This window comes from Meles meles, chromosome 20 (genome assembly GCF_922984935.1).
Source record: "Meles meles chromosome 20, mMelMel3.1 paternal haplotype, whole genome shotgun sequence".
In the NCBI taxonomy this organism is placed as follows: domain Eukaryota; kingdom Metazoa; phylum Chordata; class Mammalia; order Carnivora; family Mustelidae; genus Meles; species Meles meles.
Window position 1 is genome coordinate 2,813,169 of NC_060085.1, and position 26,102 is coordinate 2,839,270.

Below are 26,102 nucleotides of genomic sequence, written 5' to 3' on the forward strand. Positions count from 1 at the left end.
GCGGGTAAAGGGGGACATCAGGGCGTGTGGGAAGAGGCCTTGGTGGGCTGGTGGCTGCCTCAGGCCCCTGGTCCCACCGAACCCAGCCCACAGTGGAGGCCGCAGCCGCCGGCCCGCGCATGACCCCGAATCCCTTCCCACGACCCAGCTACCGTCCGGGACCCCTCGTTGTGGGTGGGCAGCGGCCCCCCTTCCTCCTGGGGGCATGTCAGGGGAACAGCAGTCAGCACAGATCCTTGATCGTGTCATGGGGCCCAGTGTGGGACAGCACCCGGCAGGGCCTCTGGCAGATTTGGGGCTCCCCAACTAGACGCCCTGCCCCCGGTCTCCAGAAACCGAGGAGCTAGAGGTGACCGAGAAGCCTGTCAGGCCAGTTCTCCCTGCCCGCCCCCGGGGCCCCTTCCTGGTGCCATCTGCCCAAGCTGGGGGCGTGCAGGTCACCTCCTCTGTAGGGGCCACAGGCCTGCCAGTGCTGGGGATCCCCACCCAGCCTGGGAGCCCGGAGGCCAGCTTCCAGGCCCGGCAGGAAGGGTCAGGCTGAGCATGGTGTGGGTGCTTGAGGGCTGGACCCTCAGTGATGGGGCCCCCAAGGCCCTCCGTCCCCGCCCCCCAGCCTCCCCCCACCCCCAGACCCCCACCCCACAAAACACAAAGAACATCAAAATCAGGCAAATGAGGCGGCAGCTTTCGTAACAGGCTGCGTTTAGTGGTTTTTTTATGTACAAGAAAAATGACTTTTTTTGTCTGGTTTTTCATCTTTTGTCTTTTTGTTTTTGTTTTTTTATTACTTTTAAAGCTTCTCCCCCCACCCCCAAAAAGTGCATTTTTATCAATTGATTTTTTTTTTTAATCTCCCACACTTTATAAAGACTCTCAGATACAGTCTATGGAATGTCTGCTCTGTGCTCTGTGCCCCCGGGCGCCGCCCTGCCCCCCATTCACCAGCCCCGGCCCCCCAAAGTCCAAGGCACCTTGTTTCTGGGCCTGGGAGGGGCAGGGGGGAACCGGGGTATCCGGACCCCTGGCCGTGGCCTCCAGGCAGCTCCGACTCCGGGACGGGGGCCTCCCCGCCCACCCCCCGTGTAAATCTATGTACTTAGTGCGAGTTAGTCTGAACTCTGAGGTTATGGCTCCCGGGGCCCCTGAGCCCCCAAGGCCCTGACCCGTCCTGCGCCAGCCGCCCCTCCAGGAAGGCTGCTTCCTCAGCTTAAATAACTTTTTTAAAATAAAACTGCAAATATAAATATCTTTCTTTCTCAAAAAATAGGATTTTTGCTTTTTTTTTTGTTGGTTTTAAATTTTTTTGTCCTGCTTTGCCTTTCACTCTCTCTGGCCTCCTACAATCCCGGCTGCCTGGACTGCCTCGGTCCTGGGGTGGGTGGGGGGATGCTCCCCGGGCCCCAGCCCCTGCCTCGGTACCCCCTTGTACCACACATCTGCCACTGCCCCCCACCCCACCCCGACCCCGCACGCCCGCCACCATCACTGGGTCTCAGTAGTGCAAAGACTCCCCAGAGGGCCCTGGAAGGGACTGGGGTCTCTCCCCTCCCACCTGAGACCCCCCTCCCCCCTGGAAGGAAGCAAAGGGACAGCCATGTACAAATGGAACGGGATGAGATGGCCACATAGGGTCTCCTGGGCGAGCCACCCAACAGGGCAGACTTTGGTACGGCCTGCTGAGCCCGACTGGGCCTGCTCCGGCACTTTACATTCACTGGGTTTTAAGATTTTTTTCTTTTTTTTTTTTTTTTGCCTTTTTTTTTTTTTTTTCCTTAATCTCAAAAGGCAGGGTCAGGGTTGGGGTGGGGGCCTAGGCAGGGAGCAGTAGCAAGGGTGTTAACCTCTCTCTCCAGGTCCCATAGGCTGGTGGACGGCTCGGGGTGGGGGAGCCGGAGCCCCCCACCCCGAGCCCCCCCGGAGCCCCCCACCCAGAGCCCCAGTCCGGGACCTCACTCTTACACGCGCGCACAACACACAGCCACACAACTTCACCAAGATGATGGAAATAACAATTTCGCTTTGTTTTTCTTTTCTTTCTTTTTTTTTTTTGTACCAGGCAGTTAAAAAAAAAAAACACCTCAAAAAAAGAAAACACAAAAAAAACCCCAAACAACCAAACAAAAAAACGTTTTGCTGTGTCCCTTCTGACCAGTCAGCACGTTCCCCCTCAAAATTTTTTTTTTGTTTGTTTGTTTCCTGAAACGCGAGAATTCAGCAGTATCTTTGGCAACACTTTATCACGACCTTAATTTAAAGAATAAAAATAAAATCGATCCACGTCTATATACAGTATGTGATTGCGCAGAGTTGGGGGGGGCTGGGGTCCCGGCGCTGGGCCCATGCAGACCCTGCGGCCCCTAGGACGGGCTGGCGGGCAGCAGGAGAGGGTTAAGGCGGAGTGGGTGGGCAGGGCTGTCAGAAGCTGAGCTCAGAGCTAGGGGCAGGGGTTTAGTGCAATTCCCGAGGAAGTTTGTTAAAAGTGTGCTCGGCGGGGGTTCAGCCCTTGCCCCCCCGCCATAGTCCCAGAGGCCTTGATCCCCCAAGTCCAGTCGCCCCCACTGGCCAGGACGACAGCTGATTTTTCAGTTGGTTTTATTGCAAGGGGGGTATACGGGTAGGGGGAGGGGGAGAGGGCTGTTCCCTCAGGGAACCTCTCAGCTGGGGTGGGGTGGGGGGTCCCTGGCCTGGGCGCTCGAGCTCTCTTGCTTGGCCTCCACAGATGGTTCTCCAAAAGAGCTCACTCCGTGACACGGGAGTGTGAGCGAGGCCACCCTGGGCTCCCTGCCACCCCCCTCGGTGGGGGGGGGGGGGCAGTCCTGAGACATTTGGGGGGGCTGATGGGCTTGGGGGGGGGAGACACGAAAACTATCCTGTAGAAACAATGATGAAAGTTGCCTTCTTAAGAAGCTTCCCTTTAAAAAAAAAAAAGAAAGAAAAAGAAGACGAGAAGACGGGGGTCTGTGTCACAGAGCCAAGGGGCATGGGGAGATGGGCCAGCAGCTGCGGGGCGGGGGGGGGGGGGGGGGGAGCAGGGGCCCCTCACCTTGGGCTTCGATGGGGAAGGGTCTCGGCTTGGCAGAGCGTCTATTTACAGGGTCCCACGCTAGGCATTGCATATGCGAGAGGGCGTCGGGGTGAGGGTGCCCTGGCCTCTGGCAACACGGTCCCCCCAGCCCTGGCCCCTGTCCGTGGCCTGTGGCTCGGTCGGTACCGGGCCTTTGGGGAGCCAGGGGCTGGGGGGAGGCAGGTGCCAGCCCCCAGATTACAGTCAGTGCCTTTGAATAAAAAGAGGGGTGCCTGGGGGGGGAATGTAAGGCCCTGGAGGTGGGGCCCCGTCACCCACCTCGACGGGGATGGCATGTCCAAGATGGCGGCTCCTTGGTGGCCACAAGGAAGGGCGGCCATGCTGGAGGGCGGGGGGCCCCGAAGTGGGCGAGGGGCGAGGGCAGGGGCCTGTGGTGGGGGGTGCTGGGGGGGGCTGGGCTGCTCTGGCTGGTCGGAAGGCCAGCCTCTCTCGGGCCCATCCCTGAGCTGGGGAGTCAGTAAGGAGGGCCCCCGCGGACACGGGCTGGCCATCGTGCGGCTGGCGGGTGACGAGACATCTCCAGATCGGAACCAAAAAGGGACAGAAGGGGGGTGGGGCCGGGGGACACGGCAGAAACACAAAAACCCCTCGGTCCTGCCTGCAGCACAGGCCCCCATGGGGAAGCACGAAGACGGCCTCAGCCCCGGCCCGTGCCTTCCTGACCCCCTCCTCACCTCGGGGAACAGAAGTGGATTCTGCATCTGTGGTGGGTTTTGTTTTTTATTATTTTGTACAAAAATAAATTGACTTTTTAGGAATTTTCTTTTTGCTCTCTCGCTCTCTCTCGCTCGCTCGCTCTCTCTCTTTTATTTTTTATTTTTATTTTTTTTTGTCTTTTCGACTTTTCATAGAAGTTGGTTGCAACTTGTAAACATGTTTTTAAATTAAGAATTAAGATAAAGTGTAGTACCCGTTCTGTTACAAAGTGCCGAGACTTCTATTTGTGGTTGGTTGTCTTTTTTTTTATGTTTTTTTGGTTTTTTTTGTTTTTTGTTTTTTTTTTTTTGTTTTTGTTTTTCCTTTCGTTTTGTAAAATCTTGTTTTTATTGCTTTTGTGATACTGGAACTTCTGGACTCTCCCCCCCTCCTCCCTGCCACCACGAGACCCTGGGCTCCCTCTGCTCTGGGCTGGTCTGCCCCACACTGCTGTCTGCTCCTCTGAGGAAAGTATATTTTATATATATATCTATATATATCTATATATAAATTTTGTTTTTAAGGAGGAAAAGGAAAAAAAAATCTAAAAAGTGCTTTAAAAACTTGGGGAGAGGGCAGGGGCGGGGAGGGTGAAGACAAAAAAGTTTCGAATCTCCAAACGTCGTCTCGTGGGGTCTGGGCGTCACGGAGCGCAGGCGGGGCGGGGGTCGGGGGGCGCCCTGAGCGGAGGTCCGGGGTGGGGGTGGGGGTCCGCCGGGGTGTAAGTGCCGAGAAGGGAGGCGGCGGGAGCCCCTGGGAGCCGCCCTGGTGCCCCCGCCCCCCCCAACCCCCGGGGGGCTCCCCTCTCTCCAGGCCTGGAAATAAATAGATTTGTGTCACAGCGGCCAGGAGACGCAGAGGACCACAGGCAGGAACGGGAGGCGGGGAGGCCATTGGGGAGACGGAGGCGGGGAGACCCCCACTTAGTAAGTGCCCTGAGGAAGGAGGGTGGGGGGTGGGGACAGGGTACATTTTAACGTCCACTCACAGCGGACAGAGAGCGTTTAAGGTCCTGTCTGAAAGACTCGTAGAAACCAGCGAGGGGAGGAAAACAAAAGCCCACCCCCCACCCCGTCCCCAGCCCCCCACGGCCACCCTCACCCCCACCTGGGGCCTGGGGCCCTGACCAGGCCTCAGATGGGACCCCAGACTCCGTGTCAGGGGACGTCTGGGGCCTCCGCATCTGTGTCCCACAAAAACCCCAAAGTGAGCCCCGAAACCCATCGACGGGGTTGGGGGGATGGGGAGCCGGAGCGGGGGCGAGGGTCCCCGTGGAGGGAGAGAACATCATGAAGGAGAAAAATCTGAGAAAAGCACTACCCTAGATTCTGTGACGTTTCATATATATATATCTGTATATATATATATAGATATAGATATCTGTATATAGATAGATTTTCTTTTTTTGTGTTTTTTGGGGGGGTGGTGGGTGATTTTCTCTCTCTCTCTCTCTCTCTCTGTCTCTCTCTCTCTCTCTCTCTCGGGTTTCTGTTTTCTCTTTTTGGTTTTCAGGCAAGTCCGGCCGCAAAGCTGCCGTCGGCGGTGGGCCCCGAGCCCCCGTCGCCTCCCCCTGCGCCGGCACCCGCTACATTCAACCTGCTCAGGCCGTCGGGGCTGGCCGCCTCCTCGTCCTCCTCCTCGTCCTTAAAGTGCTTCTCCTGGCCGTTGCGCCGGGCGTCAGGGGAGCCGGGCGGGGCCGGGGCGCCGGGCGGGGCGGTGGCCCCCGGGGAGGGGTCGGGCCCCCCGAGCCCCCCGCCCCGGACGCGGGGCTTGCGGCCGCGGCGCGAGGGGACGCCGTTGCAGCCGTCCTTCTTGAGGTGTCTGTGCAGGTGGTCGGAGCGGACGAAGGTCTTGCAGCAGCTGTCACACTGGTAGGGACGCAGGCCCGTGTGCACGCGCATGTGGTTCTTCAGGTCGTAGTTGTGGGCGAAGGCCGCCCCGCACTGCTGGCAGAGGTAGGGCTTCTCGCCCGTGTGCTTCCTCATATGCACCTTGAGCTTGTCCTGCCTGTGGGCGGGGCGACGGGTCAGCGGCACCGCGGGGGGGGGGGGGGCCGCCCCCCCCCACCCCGGCCTGGCTGGGGATGTGAGACATCGGCGCTGGAGCGGGGGCAGTGCTGGGCGCTACGGGGCGAGGGCGGCACCGAGGGCCCACAGGAATGGAAACGGGCCTCGGACCCCGCTCGCTGTGTGGCCTCATGACAACGGCTGAACCTCTCTGAACCCCTTTTCTCAGCCACAGAAGGAGGAATCTAAGCGCTTCCCCTGGGACTTTTATGGAGGGCCTGCGGGGGGCACCAGGCCCTAATTCCAGGGTCTGACATATACTGCAGGGCACAAGGCGGAATGCTGGGGTGTTTGGCAACAGACGGGGGGCCCAGCTGTCCTGGTTTTTAACACCCGCCGTCCTGCATCCTGGGGCCATGAGTCTCCACCCCACGGCCCGCAGGCCCCATGGACTCTCCCAGCACCTCTGCTTCTCTTGGCCGGCTCCGGCCACCTGGGTGTCCTGGCTGTCACAGCGACACGCCAAGCACGTGCCTACCTCAGGACCTTTGCATGTGCCCTTCCCGATGCCTGGAGCACTTTCTTCCCAGATCTTCACCTCTAAATTCCAGCTCAAATGTCACTTCCTCAGAGAGACCCCTCTACCCCCTACATACCGCCTCTACCCCCACCCCATGTCCCTCATGCCACCACCATCTGACTCTCATGCCAGTCTCCTCGTTTCTCATCTGTCTGACTGACTGGACCATGAGCCCCACGACAGCAGGGTCGGGGTGACTCCGGGATCCCTGCCTGCCCATCTTGCCCTGTAGGGAACAGCGTGGACCTAGCTCAACCTGGGGCCTTTCGGCCCCCAAAGCTGGTCAGCGTATCAGCCTTAAGCAACTTCAGGCCAGCTGCGGCTCTGTCCCCCAGCAGCCACTGCTCGCATGTGGCCCCTGAGCCCTTGAAACATGTCCTGTCCGAACTGAGAGGTGCTAGAAGCACAAAACGCATCCCAGATCCGGAAGACTTTATCTGGTTAATGTAACGTAAAAAACCTCATTTATGATTTGGCACACTGGTTACATGTTAGATGTGTAAAAAAAAAAAAAAAAAGGATACAAAGTATGATTCAAATTACTTTCACCCGTTCCTTTAACTTTTTTAAAATGTGGCTATCAGAAAATGTAAAATCACAGTAGTGACTCACACGATGCTTTCCCACACTATGTTGGTCTGCAGTCACAGCAGAGGGCTCCTGCTTGGACCCACACGGCAGGGGCAGAGACCTGGGTCTCGGGAGCCCTGGCCAGCAACCACCCTTTGCTGCAGCTTCTCGCACCCTAAGTCTGAGATACACTGGGTCTCTCACTTTTCACATGTGGCCAGCCTGGTCAGATCCAGGAGTGGCAAACTCCTATTCATCCTTCAAAGCCCCATCTCAAATGCCCTCCTCCTCCAGGAAGGCTTTCCCACCCCTCAGACAGAGACTTGGTCTCCCCGAGGTTCCTCTAGCCCCAGGTCCCCCCCTCTGGAATCACCCACAGAGCTGGTGTCCTTACTTGCTCTAACGCTTTCTTGACTCCTCACTGCTCTGAGGGTCAAGGCCTGGCCCTCTGCAACCACACTCCTGCCTATTCTCCAGCCTTATTACTTCTAGGTGCATCAATGGAACTCAGGCCAAAGTGAACTCATCGTTCCCTGGACTGACCGGGTCTGTCAGCAGTGAGGGAGGGGATGCAGCCGCCAAGTTCCTTTCCTCTCACCCCACCCAAAGTCTGCTAACATGGTCCTCCAGCTGCCTTGCCCGGATCCTAGCATGGGACAGGGTCCAGAGGGGACAGCAGGGGCTCGGACTATGCAAGCAGTGCACAGAGATTTCCCCACGTGAGGCTCAGAGAGGGAAAGTGACCTGCCCCAAGTTGCACAGCGGGTCAGGGGCCGCACAGTGGTGGGGTGGGGGTGGAAGCAGCCTGTTTCGTCACCCCAAGCCCTGGTCCGGGTAATTATAGCCCCGGCTGCCACAGGCCCCGCTTACTCAACTCTCTAGTGTGACTCAGAGGGGCCCCTGGGCTCCCTGGCCTGGAGGAAGGCGTGGGGGCTGGGGCCCTGGGTTGGGGGCAAAGAGGAGCCAGGTGGGCACATGGGGGAAGAGGCACAGCCCAGGGACCTTCTCCCTGCCTCAGCTTCCCCGAATGGCAAACAGAATCAGCCCGAGTCAGGGTGGGGTACCCACGAGTATAGCAGGTCAGAATGAAACTGCGTCAGGCCTGTGGTTAGGGGAGCTGGGGGAGTGTGGCGGGGGTGCTCCAGGCCTCTGCTCAGCCTGGTCAGCTCTCCAGACCCTGGCTTGCTGGGCCTCTATCAGGCTGCTCGTGGGCCCAGAGACCCCTGAGGGCAGGGCCCACAGCCACCTTAGGACTCCTGTCTGGAGAAAGAGGGAGACCCCAAGCTCACCAACGGGGTGGGAGCTGGGCCACCAACTAGACTGCCTCCCTCCCACCTAGCACCCTTGGCTCCTCGCCGGGGATGCCAGGCCCTGCAGTCTGGGCCACACCCTCTTCTCCTGGCCTGCTGGGGAGGGGGCCAGGGGTCAGCCCCTCTGTCCTGTCCCCATGGGGCAGGGCCGGGAAGCTGGGACAATGGCCTCTTTCTTTAGCCTGGGTGGGCGTGGCTGGGGGAACCCCAGGGCGGGTGGGGGTAGGGGGTGATGCTGAGTCACCCAGCCTGGCCAGGCCCCTGCACGCCAGCCCCCCACCCCCACTGGGCTGGCCCACAAGGCCCAACCAGCCAGCTCTGGACTCTTAAGATCCAATCACAAATTCCCCTAGCCTGGCCTCGGACTCCTCCTGCCTGGGGACCAAGCCCCATGGCTTGTAGGCCCATTTTCCCTCCACAGGTAGCTGCAACCAAGTCCACTGGCCTCAGGGCCTTTGCACCGGCTGTTCACGCTACCTTTCCCCTGCCTCCTTGGGATATCGGCTCTGTTTAAAACAGCTGCCACCCCCCACTCTGTTCTCTGTAGCTCCGCCAACCCATGATACCAATTCTGTGGCTTCGTCTCACATGTGCCCCCGCGCCCACACAGGGCCTCTAGCGTGTCTCTGCACTCCTGGGTCCCCACCACCTAGGACCGGGCCCAGCACCGGGCAGGTGTGCCATGAATGTTGGCCAAGGACAGTGAGGCCCCCAGGGCTCCCAGGAGACTCAAGGAGATAACACGGCTCCCCGTGCCCTATGGGGCAGCCACCCCCTCCCAAGGCAAACATCCGCCTCCAGCACAGCAGAGAAGAACCACCCCTGGGAAAAGAAGAAGAGCGACTCCCTGTGCCTTCCCCTCAAGCCTCCTGTGGTTCGGCTCCGGCACCCGCACACTCCCCGTGGTGAGCACCCAAGCTCCCCCCCGCACCCGAAGGCTGTTCTCTGAGGAGCGTAGGGGAGGCAGGTGACCAAAAACGGAAGGAGCGCCCTTCCAGGCAGGACTGCGCCACCCCTGCACGCGCCCGCGCTGTGTGCATGTGTGCGTGCGCGCGGCTGGGTCCACACGTGGGGGAGGGGTCCACACACGCCTGCAGTTGAGGCAAAGGGCCCCCTGCAACCCCCCCCACGCCCCCGCGGCAACCCCGCCCCGGCCACGCCCCCGCCGCTGGCTCACCTGGTGAAGCGGACCTTGCAGATGTTGCACTCGTAGGGCTTCTCCCCCGTGTGGGTCCGGATGTGCCGCGGCAGCTTGCCCGCGCCCTGGATGACCTTCTCGCAGATGGGGCACTTCTGGAAGGCCTTGGCCCGGATCTTCTTCTCCACCTTCTGTGACCAGGCCGGGTAAACATCCCCGTCGTGGGCGCCGCTGAAGTACTTCAGGTAGTAGTCCACGACGCCCTTGTCGTCCGCCCGCGACTCGTCGTCACTGTCCCCCGCCGCCGCCGCCCCTGCCCGGCCCACCGATGACATCATCTGCTGCAGCAGCGTGCTGGCCGCCAGCCCGTCCGCTTCGGGCCCGTCCCCGTCCCCGTCCTCGGCCGCACCCGACAGGAAGCCCGGAGAGTCGCCCGGCTCGGGGGCTGCCTCCGACAGCGAGGCCGCCTCCTCCTCGCCACCCCGGCCGTAGTGGCCGTTCTGCGTGGCAGTGGCCGGCGGGGCCACGGGGGGCGGGAAGAGGCCCCCGGTGGGGGCGTCCTCGTCCCGCTCGGGCCACAGACCTGGGTTGCTGTCGCCCTCGTCCCCGTCCCCAGCCGAGGGCCGATCGCCCGGCGGTCCCGGCCCGTAGAAGTCCAAGCCGTTGCAGTCGCCAGCGGCCACGGCAGCCACGGCCGCGGCCACGGCCTCCTTGGTGGCATCCAGGTCATCGTCGGACGCGCCGAAGGCAGACCAGGGGAAGGCGGCGGCGGCGGCGGCGGCGGCGGGGGGCAAGCTGTTCATGGGGTTGCTCTGGAAGAACTCGAGGTACTCCTTAGCCCGGAGCAGGTTCCGCTGGTCGGTCTGATCAACGAGGTCCAGCTGCCCGGTGTCGGCGCCCGCGTCGGCCGCCAGGATCTGCCGGTCCAGGAGGTCGGCGCAGACGTGGCTCACGGCGGGGATCTCGAGCAGGCGGGCGGCACTGAGGATGTCGCCCACGTTGGCCGTGCTGACGGTGAGCGTGGCCGTGTAGGCGAAGTCCATGAGGGCCGTGAGCGCCTCGGCGCTGACGAAGTCGATCTCGTACACGTTCTGCTGGTCCACCACGGCGCCCGACGTGAACAGCTTCTTGAAGTACTGGCTGCAGGCCGCCAGCACCGAGCGGTGCGTGGGGAACTCCCGGCCCTCCACCAGGATCACCACGTCGCACAGCAGGCCCTGCGTCCGCTGCTCGTTGAGCCCGCTCAGGATGTCGCTGCTGTGGTCAGGGAACGGGATCCCGATGGGGCCGTCCACGCCGCCGGCCATCTTCCGCGCCGAGACCTACAGCGCCGGGGAGGGAGGGCTGCTCGTGAGGGTGCCGGCCGGGGACCCGGGGCTGTTCACCCGCCCGTCCCCCCAGCCTCGGTGGCCCAAGCGGGTGGGGGGGGGTGCCGTTCAGCACCATCAAGGTGAGATGATGCTTCGGGGGGCGGACCCTGGCGCCCTGTCCTCCACTAGGGGGCCCACCAGACGACCCATCCAAGAGGGGATCTGCGGTGGGACGAGAGCACACAGTAGGTGCCCAACGAATGCCTCCGGGGACTTGCTTCCTCATGAAGCTGAGCACTGGCTTCTGCCCCTGCCCCCGGCCTCTCCAGGCGGCAGTGACCCAAGCCACCACCGGGCGCCAGCACACCCGAGCCCCCAGCCCCCGGGGCAGCAGAAACCAGGCCTCGGGGAGGAGACCTGTGCTCACGGCCCCGCAGCTGCACCCCAGCTCAAACCTAGGGTGCGTGACCAGAGGGTCTGTGTCCGCCTGGCCTCATGGCCTCCCGGACCCTCACTCCCACCTCCCAGTGAGGCCGAGTTCACTTGGGGGGCTCTGAGTCAGGGAAAGGGAGAGGCTGAGACCCAGAGACCAGGCTGGGATCACCAGGCTGTAGGTGTGCCCGGGGGGGGGGGGGGGGGGCGGAGCCAGGGACATCACAACAAACCCCGGTGGCCCCGGGGAACCCCCACCAAACAGTCTGGCCCTGGGACTGCTCTCCCCTGCCCGCCACGGATGAACCCCCGCAGAGGCGGAGCAGGGGGCCGGGGACTTCCTGTCCACGTCAGGCCCACCCAGACCCCCCCAACTCTTGGCCACCCTGGCCACTGCTGTTCGGCCCGGGCCTCAGTCTCCCCATCCGTTAAATGGACAGAGGGCTCTGGAACAGCTGGCCACGGCGGGGGCGGCACTCAGTCCGTCCTGCCCCTCTTCCCCACTCCTTTTTTCCGCCTCCCCCTGGGCTGTGACTCATCCAACCACTCGGGCGCTTGTGCAACCCTCTGGCTCCTGTCCGCACCCCTCCGCCCTCTCTGGGGAGCCCCCAGCTGCCCCGAGCCACCCAACACAACCCACAGTCCTCTGGCCCGCTGGCTCCCGGGACAGAGCCCCCCGGACATCTCCCGGGAGAAGGACACAGCTGTGCCTTCCTCCGCCTCCCAGGACCTCTGGAGAGCCAGCCCCCAGCGCCAAGCAGCCCAGCACAGCTCGAACCCAGATCCCTCCCACCTCGAGGGGCCAGCGTGGTGGGCCACGGAGCCCAGGGTTGGTGCTGCCGGCCCCAAGGCTGCGGCGGAATGGTCCCAAGCCTGGGCCGCCCTGGGGACGGGGTCCAGGCCTTGGGGCCGACACAGAGGCCTTTGTGTGGCCACAGGCACAAACTACACTTCCCAGGATGCCTCTCTCTGCGGCCCGCCCTCTTTCCCGCTGACCGCACCAGCTGCTCGGTTCCCCCTCAGTTCCGCCAGCCCGTTGGCAGGGAGGGAGGCTGACAAGTGGCCGCTGGGAGCAGGAAGATGGGGGGCTGACCCCTTCTGAGAGGCTCAGCCCCGGGAAGCCTCGGAGGAGCCCCCATGGCGGCTTCCACCCCCTGCCACCATCTGCTGTCTGGCCCCAGGCCCCGGGGAGCAAGCGGGCAGATGGGCTCCGGATCAGACTGGCCTTGGCCCTCCTCACCCCCTTCTGATCCGCCTCAAGATGGCCACCCTGGCTGATCTGTCCCCCCCACCGGGGTGCCCCAGCGTCCCCTCGGACAGTGAGGTGTCTCTGGGGGCCTCAAGGTCGGGCCGAGATGGTTCAGATGATTCAGCAGCCCCTCTTCCACGGCCGCTCCGCCCCCGCCTTCCCACGGGCACGGAGCCCGCAGGGCAAGGGGGCCCGCACAGCCCTACTTCAAGGGTGAGGAGGCCCAGCTTCTCATCTGCTGGAAACCACCCGGCTGGGAAGAAGCAAGCTTGGGCCTCAGAACTGGTGTGGGGCACGGGGCCAAGTCCCGGGGTCTGCGCCGGGTCCGAGAGCATCTCTTTCCCCACATAACCCTACGAGGTCCTCGGGAGGGCCAGGCCTGGGAGGATGGACAGAGGCCAGGGAACCCCCCGCCCTGTGAGTGCGGCATGGCCCCCACTGACAGAGAACACAAGGGCCCAGACACACCTGGACCCCTAGCCTGGGGTGCCTGGTGACCCTGACCCTCTGGGTCCGGCCCCCCACGTCCCTGCTCCTGCCACCAGCCCAACAAGCCGTCACCTCCTCCCTCACCCTGCAAACTAAACTGGCTTTGCAGACACCTGGCCCACACCCTCTCTCCAGGAACACAGGCCACCTGCCCGCCACGCCCTGGGCCACGGCCCCCACCCAGGCCTCCCGGGGCCCTCCCTCTAAGACAGAGTTAGAAGACGGCGTAAGCAAGGAGAGGGGAGACAGCTGAGCCCCCTCGCTGGGTCAGGTGGGTTCCTGGCAGCAAAGAGCCGTGTCTGCACACCCACTGGGCCCTGCGTCTTCTCCCCGGAGAGCCTCAGGGCTTCCAGCGCTCTAACAGGCCCGGCTCACACCTGACGCCTAGTAGGTGCCCCCACACGAGGCGGTTTCCTTGGCAATGACAATCCAATGAAACTCCTCTCCTCCGGGAAGCCCCACCCCCACGCCGGCCAGGCCGGGAGGTGGGGAGGGGGGTCCCCTGAGCTCAGGCCCACACCCACCAGGCCCATCTTTCATCAGAGCTCCGCCCCCGCGCTCGTCCCTGTGGGATTTCCGGGGTGCTGGGTGCTGGGTGCTGACTCGGCGGCAGAGGGGCAGGCCTCAGCAGGCTCCTCCCGGGCTAGAGGTGGGGCACCCCTTCTCTCTGTGCTCCCCGCCCACCCTCCTCCCACCACCGCCGCCGCCGCCGCCGCCGCGGGCGCACAGTAGGGGCGCAGCAAACCGGATGAACCGAAGACCACAGAGCCAGGCGCCGGAGAGAGCCCACGCCCAGCCCCGCCCACCTCACCACCCGGCTCCCCAGTCCCACCTCCCATCTAACCCGGGGTCGCTTGCTGCACTTCTTCCAAGGCGGCAGAACCCCGGCCGCATTCGGCCCTTCTGGGGCCTCCTCTGCGCCCTGGACATTTCAGGAATTAATTCAGGCACTAACCGGGCACCTTGACTTCATCCTTCCTGCTGGAACCCTGGGCTTTACAGACAAGGAGAGGCTCAGAGCCGTGAGGGGACCCGGGCAAGGTGACAGAGCAGACCGGCTGGGCTGGGACTCAGACTAGCAAACCCGAGCCGCTGCCACGCAACTGCTAGGGCCCCAGGGTGAGGTCAGAGGTGCATCCCCCTGGTCCCAGGAGGAGCAGGCGCCACCAGGAAGGACCCCACGACTGTGGGAAGGGCGTCCCAAGCATGGCGAACGGCAGAGGCCAAGGCCCAGAGGTGGGCGCCTGAGAGAGGGATGGGGAGAGGAGGCGGCATCTACCAGGGTCAAGGGTGCAAAGCGAGGCTTGGGGCGGGCCTCCTCCTCCCCCACCCCTCAGGAAGGAGAGGGGGCAGGCAGCCCAGGTTAACGGCCATGTGACATCTTCCTGGAGGAGTCCTGGCGGGGTGGGGGGTGGCTGGGGACAGCTTAGTGAGGGGTCCAGGCCTCTCCACCCCTCACCCGCAGAGGAGAATGACAGGAAACCAAAGGGAACTCTTAACACCTACTATGCGCCACAAGAGCGGCCCGGGCCCGCCCCGGCTCTTCCTCGTCCAAGCGGCAGGACTCTGGGCAAAACGCAGGGTCTCTGTGCCCCGGTCTCCTCAGAGGTCGTGACGGCGGCGAGGGGACTGCGGCTGCTCTCGGCCCAGGGTCCCGCTCTCCCCCACGGGGCAAATTCTGCCTGGGGACCTACTGTGTGCCGACATGGTCCCCAGAGGCCCAATGGGGCTGTTTGTTGACCCTCTCCTGTGCACGGGGGTGGGGGGGGTGGGGGGGTTTGGAACTTAATCTCTGAACGTTACTGCAGGAACTTAGCCCCTCCCCACCGACTGTGTGTCCAGGGAGTGGGGGGGGGGGGCGGGGGGGGGCAGGCCGCAGGAGGAAGCCGGGGAGAGGAGCTGTCACCTGGAGGGGAAAACCAGGCCCAGGCCCAGAGAGGGTGGGTGGCCCACCCAAGGTCACACAGCAAGTCTGGTGCTCAGGTGCGGCTGCCAGGCCCACGCCCAGCCACCCCCGCCCCCTCCCAGGCCAGCGGCCTGTGTTGCAAGGTTGGTCCCAATGGGCAACCCCGCCCTGACCTGGTGCCAATCCCTGCCTGGCCCGGTCCCCGGCCTGGGGTTTAATGGGACAGGAATGCAGCGTCCCGATTAGGGAGTGGGGGGCACCAAGGGCCTGGCGTGGCTGCCGGGCTCCTAGCCTGCTTGTCCTCATAGGCCTCCCTCCAGGCCAGACACCAGCGAACAGGCCCTCGGCCATTTTATGTGTCCATTATTGCCCTAAATGGGGAGGGGCTTCCTGCCCAGGCCTTAAAGGGCCAGAGGCAGGAAGGCTGCGGGCCCAGTGGGAAGTGTAGGGGGGAGGGGTGACGAGGAGGTCATGGGGATCCCATCTGACCCCCAACTCATGGGTGGGCCTGAGGCTCACCCTATTCCCACGCTCTTGAGTGTCGTCACGGGTCAGGAAGTGACAGGCCTACCCTGACACCAGCTCCGGGTTCCAAGAGGAAGCCCCAGGAAGACAGGCCATTCACGGTGTTAGAAGGAACGAGCTTCCCATCCCCTGGGGTAAGTAAAGCCCAGCCTCGCAAAATCCCGTCCCTGCCTACCCCACCCCTGCTCGGGCTGCACCTGCTTGTACAAAACGCCGGGCAGAGGCCTGGGGAGCCTCTAGGAGCCAGACTCCTCTGCCCTCCAGCCTCTTCCTCCCTCCCCGGAGGCCTGCTTGTTACCAGGAGGTGCCTGCATAAGCCCCACCCCCGCCCCCAGCCTGGGCAGGCGGAGGGCTCAGCCTCCAAGCCCCAAAGGGGAGCTCGGCCTATCGGGGGGGCCCTAGTATCCCGTGCCCACAAGGCCGCCAAGTTCCCTCCCATCAAACACATCCTGATGGGAGGTGGGACCGGGCCTTGTTTTCCAGTTAAACCAGAAAGGCGTGGGTGGGGACACTTCCACTGAGTGGCCGTTCACAGCCTGCTGGGGGGACAGATGGAGGGGCCGGTCCTTTGGCCACGCTCCCCACAAGCGCCAGATTCCCCGCGGGTATCTTTCGCACTTTGGTACTCCGGCCTCGGGCCGGGGGCAGGGGTGGGGGGGCCTGATCTCGATCCTCTCGACATCAAGCATCACAGGGTCTGTAATCACTGCCCCACTTTACAGGTCAGGAAACTGAGGCTCAGGAGAGGGGAAGGGACTTGCCCAGGGTCACACAACAGAGCTGACTTTGAGCTCCGCATTGTCTAACTGGTCCTGCCAGGGCTCCTTCCCCCCCTCCTCCACACTGCCCTGGGGCACCAGCAAAGGACTAAATCCCCCTCCCCTGGGGGCCTTGGGGCCCAGGACAGCTTATTCTCACGCCCCCTCAGCGCTGCCTTGTGATAGCCCAGGAGAGGGATAGGTTTGCCTGAAGTCACACGGGGAGCCTGGGGCAGGCCCGGAGTCCGGAGCCCTGGTCCTCAGGAGAGGGATGCAGGAGGGGCTCTCCCGGGCCTTGACGCTCCCTGGGAATCACTGACCAAACCCTCAGGCCCAGAGACTCGGGCTGACGGCAAGACTGAGGTGGACAGAGGGGTAGTGACCTCCCCAGGTAGACCTTGGGTGAGGCAAGGGGTAGGCTGGGACTGGCCCCCACCCAGGCCTGTTTCTCTGGTCCCTACCGCCCAGGGCTGTGGCAGGGCGGTTTATGGCCCATCAGGTGCCTGGAGCACAAGGTGACGGAGGGGCCGGGGCTGCCGCGGGTCTCAAGGGGCCGGGCTGGCGACACACTCCAGCAGAATCCAGGTGCTGCCCGGCACTGACCTGGGGGCTTCCTCAACGGGGGAGGGAAGGAGCGAGAACACAGGCAGCCCTGGAGCCACCAACCGCAGAATACCCTGTAACCCCACTTTACGAGGGGGGACATCCAGACTCCGAAAGGCCGAGGGGCTTGTCCAACGTCACAGAGCAGCCGGGAGGCCGTCATTCGAAACTCCCGCAGACCTGGGCCAGCTCTGTTGCAGAGCAGCCGGCCCCGAGACTCGGCTCTTTCCTCGGCTCTTTCGAGGTGACCTCAGTCATCTTGGGGATAATGGGTCATAAAACCCAGAGCCCTGCCCGCCTTCAGGGGCCAAGGTGCCAAGGTGCGGGACTGTGGCTCCAAGGGGGTGGGAAAGGCCTCAGCAAGTCGTAAAAGGGCCGGCCAGAAAAGACCGGGAGGTGAGAGGCCAGGGGTTTGTGCTGTGTGACCTTGGGCACCTCGCTGGCCCTCTCTGGGTCTCACTGTCCTCTTCGTGCAAAGGGGTTCGAGAGCCCCAGGAAAGCTCCATTTGGCCTCCAGACGTCTGCTCTCAACCCCCAGGCCCTCTGGAAGACAGGGGTGTGGGCGCCCCTCTGCTGAGAGGAAGGAAGGTTGGGCCTCATCCTGAGCCGGGAGGCAGGACCGAGGTGGACAGACCCTGCTCCAGCGAGGTGACCTTGGGCTGCTCTCTGCTTGCCCCTGAGCCCCGGTCCCCACCCCCCCTCGCCATGACACAGGCTCCCAGAGACTCCCAAGGCTGCTGTAAGCCCCCCTCGCCGGGGTCCTCTCCCTGCCTTGGTTTCCTCCTAAGGCAACGGCGGCCGGGGCGGGGGGGGGGGCGGGGGGGGGGGCGGGCTGCGACCAGCCTAAAGCAGCCGCAGGTCGGAGGGCCCCGAGGAAGAGAAAGCAAGGAAAAAAGCAAACACAGGTGCTTGCTACTGTCTCGGGAGCCTGTCGGGAGCCTGCCCTGCAGGACGGAGGCTGAGCTCTGCGGGGCCTCAGTACCCCACACGGAGAAAAGGCCGCACCAGCTCCCCTCCGCAGCCCTAACACTGCTTCTCCCGGGGCCCTCGAGCGCGGAGAGTTTTGTGGCTCCCGGCCCGGGCCAGGGTGCTGACTGGCCACCACGCAGCCAATCAGAGCTAAATAATAAATACCCCCCCAAAGTGACCCACGAATTAAAATTTCAGTGTCCCCGTTGGCTCCTCTTTCCTTCATTAGGCATGCGGATCCCAGGGCTTCGCTCTCCCAGTCACTGGCTCCTGCCCCCCCTTCTCCCCTAGGCTCCCGTCGCCACAGCGATGGCTGGCGGTAAACAGAGCCCCGAGCCCAGCCGACAAGTGCCAGGCCCGGTGTGCTCCAGGGGCCCCACTGGGGGGTGGCCCCGGGGGGAAATGCCCCCTGCCTGGAGCCCTCGGCCCGGCAGCAGCAGGGCCCAGCCTGGACTCCCCGGACCCCTCCCAAGACCAGCTCTGCCAATAGGAAGTGATCGGCGGGTCGTGCGGAGGGCCCCCCCAGGGAGGGAGCGGCACACTCACGGTTACGCCCTGGCCCTGTTGGGGCGGGGGGGGCTGACATGGAATCCCGGATGCCCTCTCCAGCCAGCCCTGCTCCCGGAGGCAGCTGGCAGTGAGGAGGGGGGCAGTAAACCAAGCCTGCCACCCATGGGTGAACCAGGTGGGCACAGCCGGGGAAGGGGCACCAACACCTCTCTCACTTCCGCCGCCTGGCTAGGGGCAGAGAGAGAGAGAGAGAGAGAGAGAGAGAGAGGCTAGTTGTCCACCTCCCCCTGCCGCTCACTCCACTGCTGGCTGCATTTCCCAAACATTTAGTGGGCGCCCACTAGGTGCCCCGGCCTGGTTGGACAGCAGTCACTTGCTGCGGTCCACCGGGCTCCCCCGCAGCCAGCCAGCGCGGGCAGTGCCTCCCAGAACCCGCAAAGGCCTGTGCCTGGGGGTGCACCGGCCCCAGCGCTCAGCTCAGGCCCCTGCCTGGTTCCCAGGCCTGGGGCCGGGGGAGGGAGCTGATTCCCAAGCCAGGGAGGGAGGAAGAGCGAGGGAGGGGTCCGGATCCCACCAGCTCACCCCCTCCTCTGCCGGGGCTCAGCGTTCGCACGTGGTGGTGGCGTCAAGGGGAAGGAGGGGGGTCCGGGCCAGAGGAGACGGGGTCACGCGCTTTGGGGGCGCGGGCGGGGGAACAGGGGTGCTCTCCGCCCCCTCCTCGGGGGCCGGAGCCGTGCGGCCGCGCGCGGGCGGGGCAAGGGGCCAGGCCGGTCCCCCCACCCAAGGCTGAGTCAGGCCCGGGCGGGGGCAGGAAGCGGCCCCCTCCCCCGCCCCGGCCGCAGCGCGCGGCCCCCGCCCCGGCCCGCGGGTCCCCGCCGCGCCGCCCGCGCGGGGGGCTCCTACCTCCTTCCCGGGGCAGCGGCGAGGGGGCCCGGCCCCGGCGGCGGCGGTGGCGGCGGCTGCGGCTGGGCTGGCTCCCTCCGAGGGGCCGGGAGGCGGCAGTGAGCCTGGCCCCGCGCCACCCCCCGCCGCCGGCGGCCAATCCCCACCCGGGCTGGGGGGAGGGCGATGCAAATTACCCCGGATCTGGGTCCGCCCGCCCGCCTCCCCCACGCCCGAGCCCGGCCTGCACTAGGCCGCGCATCCCCGGGCTCGCTTGCGCCGCGCGGCCGCTCGGGCCGCCGCCCTCCCCGGGGAGCGCCGGGTGGGTGACCCCCCCCCAGGGCGGGGGGCCGAGGGGAGGGGGGCTGGGGACGGTTACACAACCAGGCTGGGAGGGGCCCCGGGGCGGGGAGGGGGCCGGCCCGCGGGCCGCGCAGCCGGAAGCCGGGGACCGCCACCGGCCCCCGGCGAGGGGAGCCCGGCTTCAGGCCCCGCCCCCAGGCCGCCTCGGCCCGCCCCCGCGCCGCGCCGCGCGATCGGCCCGCTCCCATTGGTTCGCCGGCCCGCCGCTCACCGCCCCTCCTCCGCACCGCCCCTACCCGCGGACCGCGGCGGGCCGCCGGCGCGAGGCACCCTGGGACGTGTAGTCCGAGCCGCCCGCCACCCGCCAGCCGCAAGCGGCGTGGGGACTACGACGTCCAGAAACCCCCGCGGCCGCTCCCGCCCACCGGGACACTCCACCCCTTCCCCCTCCTTTGCAAAGCCCCCCTCCCTGTTTTTTCAGCCCCCTCCCCCCCATCCCCCATGGAGCTCAATCCTGGCCAACTCCAACGTATGCACGCAGCACGGAATAGGCCCCCGGGGGGCGAGAGCACCCCCAGTACCTAGCTGCAAACTTAGCACGCGACGCGCCCCCCTATCTCCCCACGCCGGTTTCCCCCACCCTCAATGCGGCCCCGCTTCCCCTCCCCCGCTCCCCGCGCGCCTGGGATCCCCGAAAAGCCATGCACTCGCGGGGGGGGGGGGGCGCTGGGGCACAAGTCCATGCACTTCGCCCCCAATCCCCCTTCCCGGGCGGCGCCCCCTCCCCGCGCTCGGGATCCAGGGTGCCTCCAGCCTCCGGGCAGCTGCCAACCACCCCCTCCTCTGAAACTTGCGGAACGTCCGCGGCTCCGCGATCTCCCCTTCCCGGGAGGGCAGAGGTGGGCGCAGCGCCCCCGGGCCGTCCCCGCCCTGCACCCCGTGCGGGGGGCCGCGCCGGGCGCTGACTTACCTCGCGCGGCCGGGCCGGGGCCGGGCCGGGCCGGGGCGCGAGGGGCCGGGGCCCGGAGTTGGGACTGGGCTCCTCGGCCGCTCGCCTCCGGGGTCCGCGTCTCTCGCTCTCCGCCTCTCGCGCTCTCCCCTCGTCGCTCCCTCGCTCCGGCGGCGGCGGCGGCGTCACTGCCCCTACAGTAACTGTACAGTACAGCCAAAGCCCCGTATGATGCTCGCGACTCCCTTCCTGGTTTCTCCGAGGGCAAGAGGGGTCCTCCCTTGTCTTAAAGGTGCCGCAGCCGCCGGCCCCCCCCCACGCCCAGCCCGCCCCCCCCACCCCGGCCTCGGAGGCCAGAACAGGCTCGGCAGGTCCCCTCTTGCCACGTCTCTGCCCTCCCGTGGGGCTTCGCCTGCTGCGCCGGGGAGACCGGGCTGTTATTAGGTTTTGTCAAGTTGGGGGGGGGGTCCAGCCCGCCCCCGGCGCGCCCCCCCTCCTCTGACCTCTCCGCCCCGCTGCGCGGCGCCGTGCCAGCTTGCCAGCTTATCTGGCCCCAGAGCTCCCCGGGGCGCGGGGGGAGCGGGCCCCCCGGGGTGGAGGGGGGTGGGGGCCTCCAGATAAACAGGCCCCCAGCCTCTGCGCAGAGGCGGGCGCGGGGGGGCGCGGGCTTTGCCCCCGACGCCCGGGGCGTGGCAGGATGGCAGCGGGGGCGGGGAGGGCTGTGCGCACTGCGAGGACCGACGCGGGCGTGGGTCGCGGCGGCCCGGGGTGCTGGGGGTGGGTGGGGGCGCGAGGGAACGGGGACCCCGGGCCAGGCGCCGGCCCTCCCGGGGCCTCAGTTTGCCCAGCCGCAGAAGGGACCCGGGGGCGGGCTTTCGAATGACGGCTTGGGTCCGCCGGGCTCCCGGGTCCCTAAATGAAGCAGCCAACCTGCCTGCCCGCGATTATATAAAAGAGTCGCCTCCGCCCGCTGCGCCAGGGGCGTAGCGGGGGAAGGGGTTGGCGAGGGGCGGGCTGGGCGGTTGTTTTCCCGGCTTTCCGAGTTCCCCCACCCAACTGCGGGCCGCCGGGCTGGACGGGCACCGGGCCCCGGACGTCGGGGTCCTGCGGGCCGCTCGCGCCAGGGTCTGCGTGGCTCCGGAGAGGCAGCGATGGGGAGTGGGGAGGCGTTGGCTTAACCTAACTTTTTTCCCTGTCCATTTCTCCCACTTCCTCTCCGGTCGTGGGAGAGGTCCGGCGGGGGACGGGGGAGGGGCAGGAGGGGACGAGCGGTGAGAACAGCCTGACCCGGCCCGGCCGGCTGCCCGCTGCACACAGTAGGCGCCTGGGGAGGGCCGGCGGGTGCGGTCCGCCGCGTGGGGGGCTCAGGGCCGCAGTTTGCCCTTCCTCCTTTCCTTGCGCGGAGAGGGCGGGCACCTGCTTCACAGCTGCCTTTTCCAGAGGGCTTCTCGAGTGGCTGGCTCTGTCCGGGGTCCTGTTTACCTCCATTCTAACATCTAATCGCATTATACTCATTTATTGCTATTATCATTACCACATTACCTTCCAGGCAGGAAACTTGCGCTGCCATGGGTAAGGTGAAGTCAGTCTGTCCTCTGACTCCAAAGCTTCCCACCGCCCCTTGTACTTTATTACTTCTACGCACAACATATTAAAGGCGCCTTTCAACACCCAAACGGGTTGAATCGGCTTTTGTAATAATAATTTGGCTTTAAGGGGAAACCCGGGAGGCCCCCAGAGGGGAAGTGACAGCCCCAGGACTTGCAGCCTGAAACCAGCCCCAGTAGGTGGGAAGGGACTGAGGGAGGGGCCACGTGGGTCCCCGCTGAGGGTGGAACCCAGGGACTTTGCTCTAACGACCCTGCCTGGGACATAAGCCCTTCTTCCTTCCTTAAACCACCCTGCCATCAGCCTTGGGATTAGAAGGGCCAAGCAGAAAGACAATTTGCAGGTCTCAGGGGTGGGTCTGGTCTCTGGCAGATAACTAGCTCGGTCCTTACTCCCGGGTGGTCTCACCGCCCCTCACCCTAAGCTCCACCCACTAGGTCAGTACAGGGGTAACTCCGTTCTCCCTCCTGTACCACCTGACCTCGAGTATCCGGCACCCTTTCTCTACCACCCTTTCTCTACCGTTGATAACCTGATTCGGAATGGGAAGGGAATGCATATAGAAGGTTGGCACGGATCTTATTCTCAACACGCCCTGAAAAGAGGCAGGAGTTATATAATTTCCATCTTCCATATGAGCAAACTGAGGCCAGAGGGGGAGCCCCAGTCTAAAGCTAATAGGGTTATAAAAGACTGTTACTCTGTGACCTTGCGCAGGTCTCCTCCCGACTGTTACTGTGTGACCCTGCGCAGATTACTTAACCTCTCTGATCCTCAGACTCCTTTCCAGAGAATAATGATGGAGACTTCCTAGGGTTCTAACAAGCGAGACACAGGATGGTACCTGTAACACTTTTTTTTTTAAGACTTTATTTATTTGAGAGAAAGAGACAGACAGTGAGAGAGAGCACGAACGAGGAGCGGAGGGAGAAGCAGTCTCCCCACTGAGCAGAGAGCCCAACATGGGACTCAGTCCCAGGACCCTGAGATCATGACCCAAGCTGAAGGCAGAAGCTCAACCGACCAAGCCCCCCAGGCACTCTACATGTGACATTCTTAAACAGCACAGGAGGGCAGGGCAGGAGAGAAGTGTTCCGTACGAGAGAGATGTTACTCTATCGATGTTACTACTACCGTTTGGGCCATACCCCAGCTCCCGTTCCTGGCAGGGCAGTGATGAAACCCACATTTCTAAGACGACTGGTTCACACACACACTCAATGCATTTTTTTTTAAAGATTTTATTTATTTATTTGACAGACAGAGATCACAAGTAGGCAGAGAGGCAGGCAGAGAGAGAAGAGGAAGCAGGCTCCCTGCTGAGCAGAGAGCCCGATGTGGGGCTCGACCCCAGGACCCTGGGATCATGACCTGAGCCGAAGGCAGAGGCTTTAACCCACTGAGCCACCCAGGCGCCCCTCTCAATGCATTTTTTACTTCATCGACATTCCCCCATAAGGTGCTCACCGAAAAGGTTCTCGGAGTATGTCTAGACCAGCTCCGTCTTAGCAATAAAACGACACGAAAATCAACAAATGCTTGGCACTTGCCTCGGAACAAATTTGTTCCGGGATAGGTAGGAACACCAGCTCCGGGTTTCTGAATTCCATCTTTGAATGCAACTTGAGTCCCTTTGCGTAGCAGGGATTATCATCCCTGATGGACAGGATGATGGTGCAGAGACCCAGAGAAGGCAAGTAATTTGCCGAAGACACACAGCGAATGGATGGACTGACTTGAATTCGAGGTATGTTGGCCAGGCCACCAGCTGATATATTTTGAGCAGCTAATCCTTGTCACCATAAGCAGGGGTTGCTTCTGGGATAGGGGATGATCCCCCCAAAAGGGGATGGGGACCAGGGTTAGAGACCCTGTGTTTACTCTCTTTGATCTTTTGAATTTTGCTTCATGATTTTTTTTAAAGTCATCTCTACGCCCAACATGGGGCTTGAACTCAGAACCCCGAGAGCAAGAGTCACACACTCTCCTGACTGAGCTGCCCAGGTGCCCCGATGCACATATTGTTTATAATGAAATTTAAAATAAAGTCACATTTCTTGACTTCTGCGCTTCAGAGAATACCATCAAGAAAGTGAAAGAAAAACCCACAGAAGGGGAGAGCATATTTGCGAATCATAGCTATGAGCAGGGTCTGCTGCTCAGAATAGGTGAAGAAATCTTAAACCTACCCATAAAAACAAAATAACCAATTGTTTTACATGGGAAAAGGATTTTAATAGACATCTCTCCAAAAAAGATATACCAAAAAGAAAAAAAGATACACACAAAAAAGTTGCCCAACATCGCTAGTCATTAGGGAAATGCAAATCAAAACCACGATGAGACACCACCTCACCCCTGCTGGTGTGGGCTGAGTCGAAAAGGCAGACGACAGCAAGTGTTGGTGGGTATGGGGAGAGACTGGAGCTCTCCTGTCCCCACAGCTGATGTTGCAGCTGCCGTGGCCGGGCGGGCACTTCTTCCCAAAGTTAAAGAGAAGTTAACTTCCCCAAGTTAAACCTCTAGCCCGGCAAGGCGTGTGCCCAAGACAAATGGCATCTGGTCCAGGGCGAAACATGCAGAGGCAAACTCACAGCTGCATTATTCCTAAGAGCCAAAAATGAAAACCAGTCCTAACGCCCATCCGCTGATGGATAAATGCATACAGCGCGCCCGTCCACGCTGGGGAGTATCAGCCACGTGCAGGGGGAGGCGCCCCCACGCGCCGCCTCTGGACGGACCGAGCCTACGACGTGCAGGGAGGGAACCAGACACAGAAGGCCCCACGGGGTGTGAGTCCACGCGTGTGACACGCCCAGACCAGGCTCCTCCATGGATGGGAAGGGGCTCGTGGGGCAGTGTGTGTGGGTGATTGCTAATGGGGACACGTTTCCTTTAGGGGTGATAAAAATGTTCCAAGATTAGATCGTGGCGATGGTTGTAAAACTTTTGAGTGCACTGAAAACCACTGAATCACAAACTTTAAAGAGTGGATGTTTTAGTACGTGGATGACATAAATTTTTAAAAAGCAAAGCAACACCCGTATTCACAGCAGCGTTTTCCCCAACAGCTGAAATGTAGACACAACCCAAATGCCCAGCAACAAATGGACAAGGGGCACCTGGGTAGCTCGATTGGTTAGGCGTCTGCCTCCGGCTCAGGTCATGATCTCAGGTTCCTGAGATCGAGCCCCCCGTCCAGCTCTCTGCGCAGCGGGGGTCTGCTTCTCCCTCTCCCTCTGCCTCTGTGCTCTCTCTCTCTCTGTAGCTCTCTCTCTCTCAAATTAATAGATAACAATCTTAAAAAACACACAAATGAATGGAGAAACACAATTCAGCGTCATTCATACACTGGAATATTACTCGGCCTGAAAAAAGGAAGGGACCCTGACCCCTGCTATGGTGTGGAGGGACCCCGAGGACACGGAGCTCAGCGAGAGCAGCCAGACCCGGAAGGACCCCTCCCACAGGTTTCCACTCCCAGGAAGGCCCCAGAGGAGTCCCGGCCACACAGACAGAGAGGAGAGGGTGGGAGCTGGGGCTGGGGCAAAGGGTGGGGAGTCTGTGCTTCGTGGGGACGGAGTCTCTGTGTGGGGAGATGGAAATTCTGGAGACAGAGGGTGGGCATGGGGGCATGAGAACATGAATGTGCTTAATGCCATGGACTTACACACATAAAAATGGATGAAATAGTGAATTTTCTGCCACAGATAGTTTATCACAGTAAAAAAGTAAAAAGAAAAAGAAGTGTCCCTGTAGGAGGGTGTGAGGGCTGCTGTGTTCGATCTGGTTCCAAAGTCTGGGAACTTGTGTGGTCCCTGCTGGATGGCACATTCCGTTAGTATCTACGTGTGGTTATTGAGGAATAAAAATTTTTCTTCCAAAAAATTAAAATTAAAGGGGCGCCTGGGTGGCTCAGTCGTTAGGCGTCTGCCTTTGGCTCAGGTCATGATCCCGGGGTCCTGGGATCGAGTCCCGCATCGCGGTCTCTGCTCCGCGGGGAGCCTGCTTCTCCCTCTGCCGCTCCCCCTGCTTGTGTTCCCTCTCTGTCTCTCTCTCTGCCAAATAAATTAAAAAAAAAAATTTTTTTTTTTTTTTAAAGATTTCATTTATCCATTTGACAGAGATCACAAGTAGGCCGACAGGCAGGCAGAGAGAGAGGAGGAAGCAGGCTCCCCGCTGAGCGAGAGCCCGATGCGGGGCTCCATGAGGGGCTCGATCCCA

General features: G+C 62.7%; 2 protein-coding genes across 4 annotated transcripts; one reads left to right on the top strand and one right to left on the bottom strand.

Moving 5' to 3' along the window:
- Positions 1 to 685: 685 nt before the first annotated feature.
- On the bottom strand, positions 686 to 21,005 carry ZBTB7A (zinc finger and BTB domain containing 7A). Of its 3 annotated transcripts, none has more exons than XM_045990902.1 (3): positions 20,292 to 21,005; positions 9,425 to 10,707; positions 686 to 5,788 (listed from the first exon to the last, which is right to left on the bottom strand). In XM_045990902.1, the coding sequence occupies exons 2-3, from the start codon at positions 10,690 to 10,692 to the stop codon at positions 5,290 to 5,292; spliced, it is 1,767 nt and encodes a 588-aa protein (XP_045846858.1). In that variant the 5' UTR covers positions 10,693 to 10,707; positions 20,292 to 21,005; the 3' UTR covers positions 686 to 5,289. The 3 variants fall into 3 exon arrangements, with proteins under 3 accessions (XP_045846858.1, XP_045846859.1, XP_045846860.1); XM_045990903.1 differs by lacking the exon at positions 20,292 to 21,005 and adding an exon at positions 19,040 to 19,168; XM_045990904.1 differs by lacking the exon at positions 20,292 to 21,005 and adding an exon at positions 14,372 to 14,503.
- Positions 12,483 to 19,665, top strand: LOC123932806 (basic salivary proline-rich protein 3-like). Its single transcript, XM_045991431.1, has 4 exons — positions 12,483 to 12,589; positions 13,001 to 13,091; positions 17,918 to 17,986; positions 18,979 to 19,665. Exons 1-4 carry the CDS (start codon positions 12,483 to 12,485, stop codon positions 19,663 to 19,665), a joined length of 954 nt encoding a protein of 317 aa, XP_045847387.1.
- Positions 21,006 to 26,102: the final 5,097 nt, after the last annotated feature.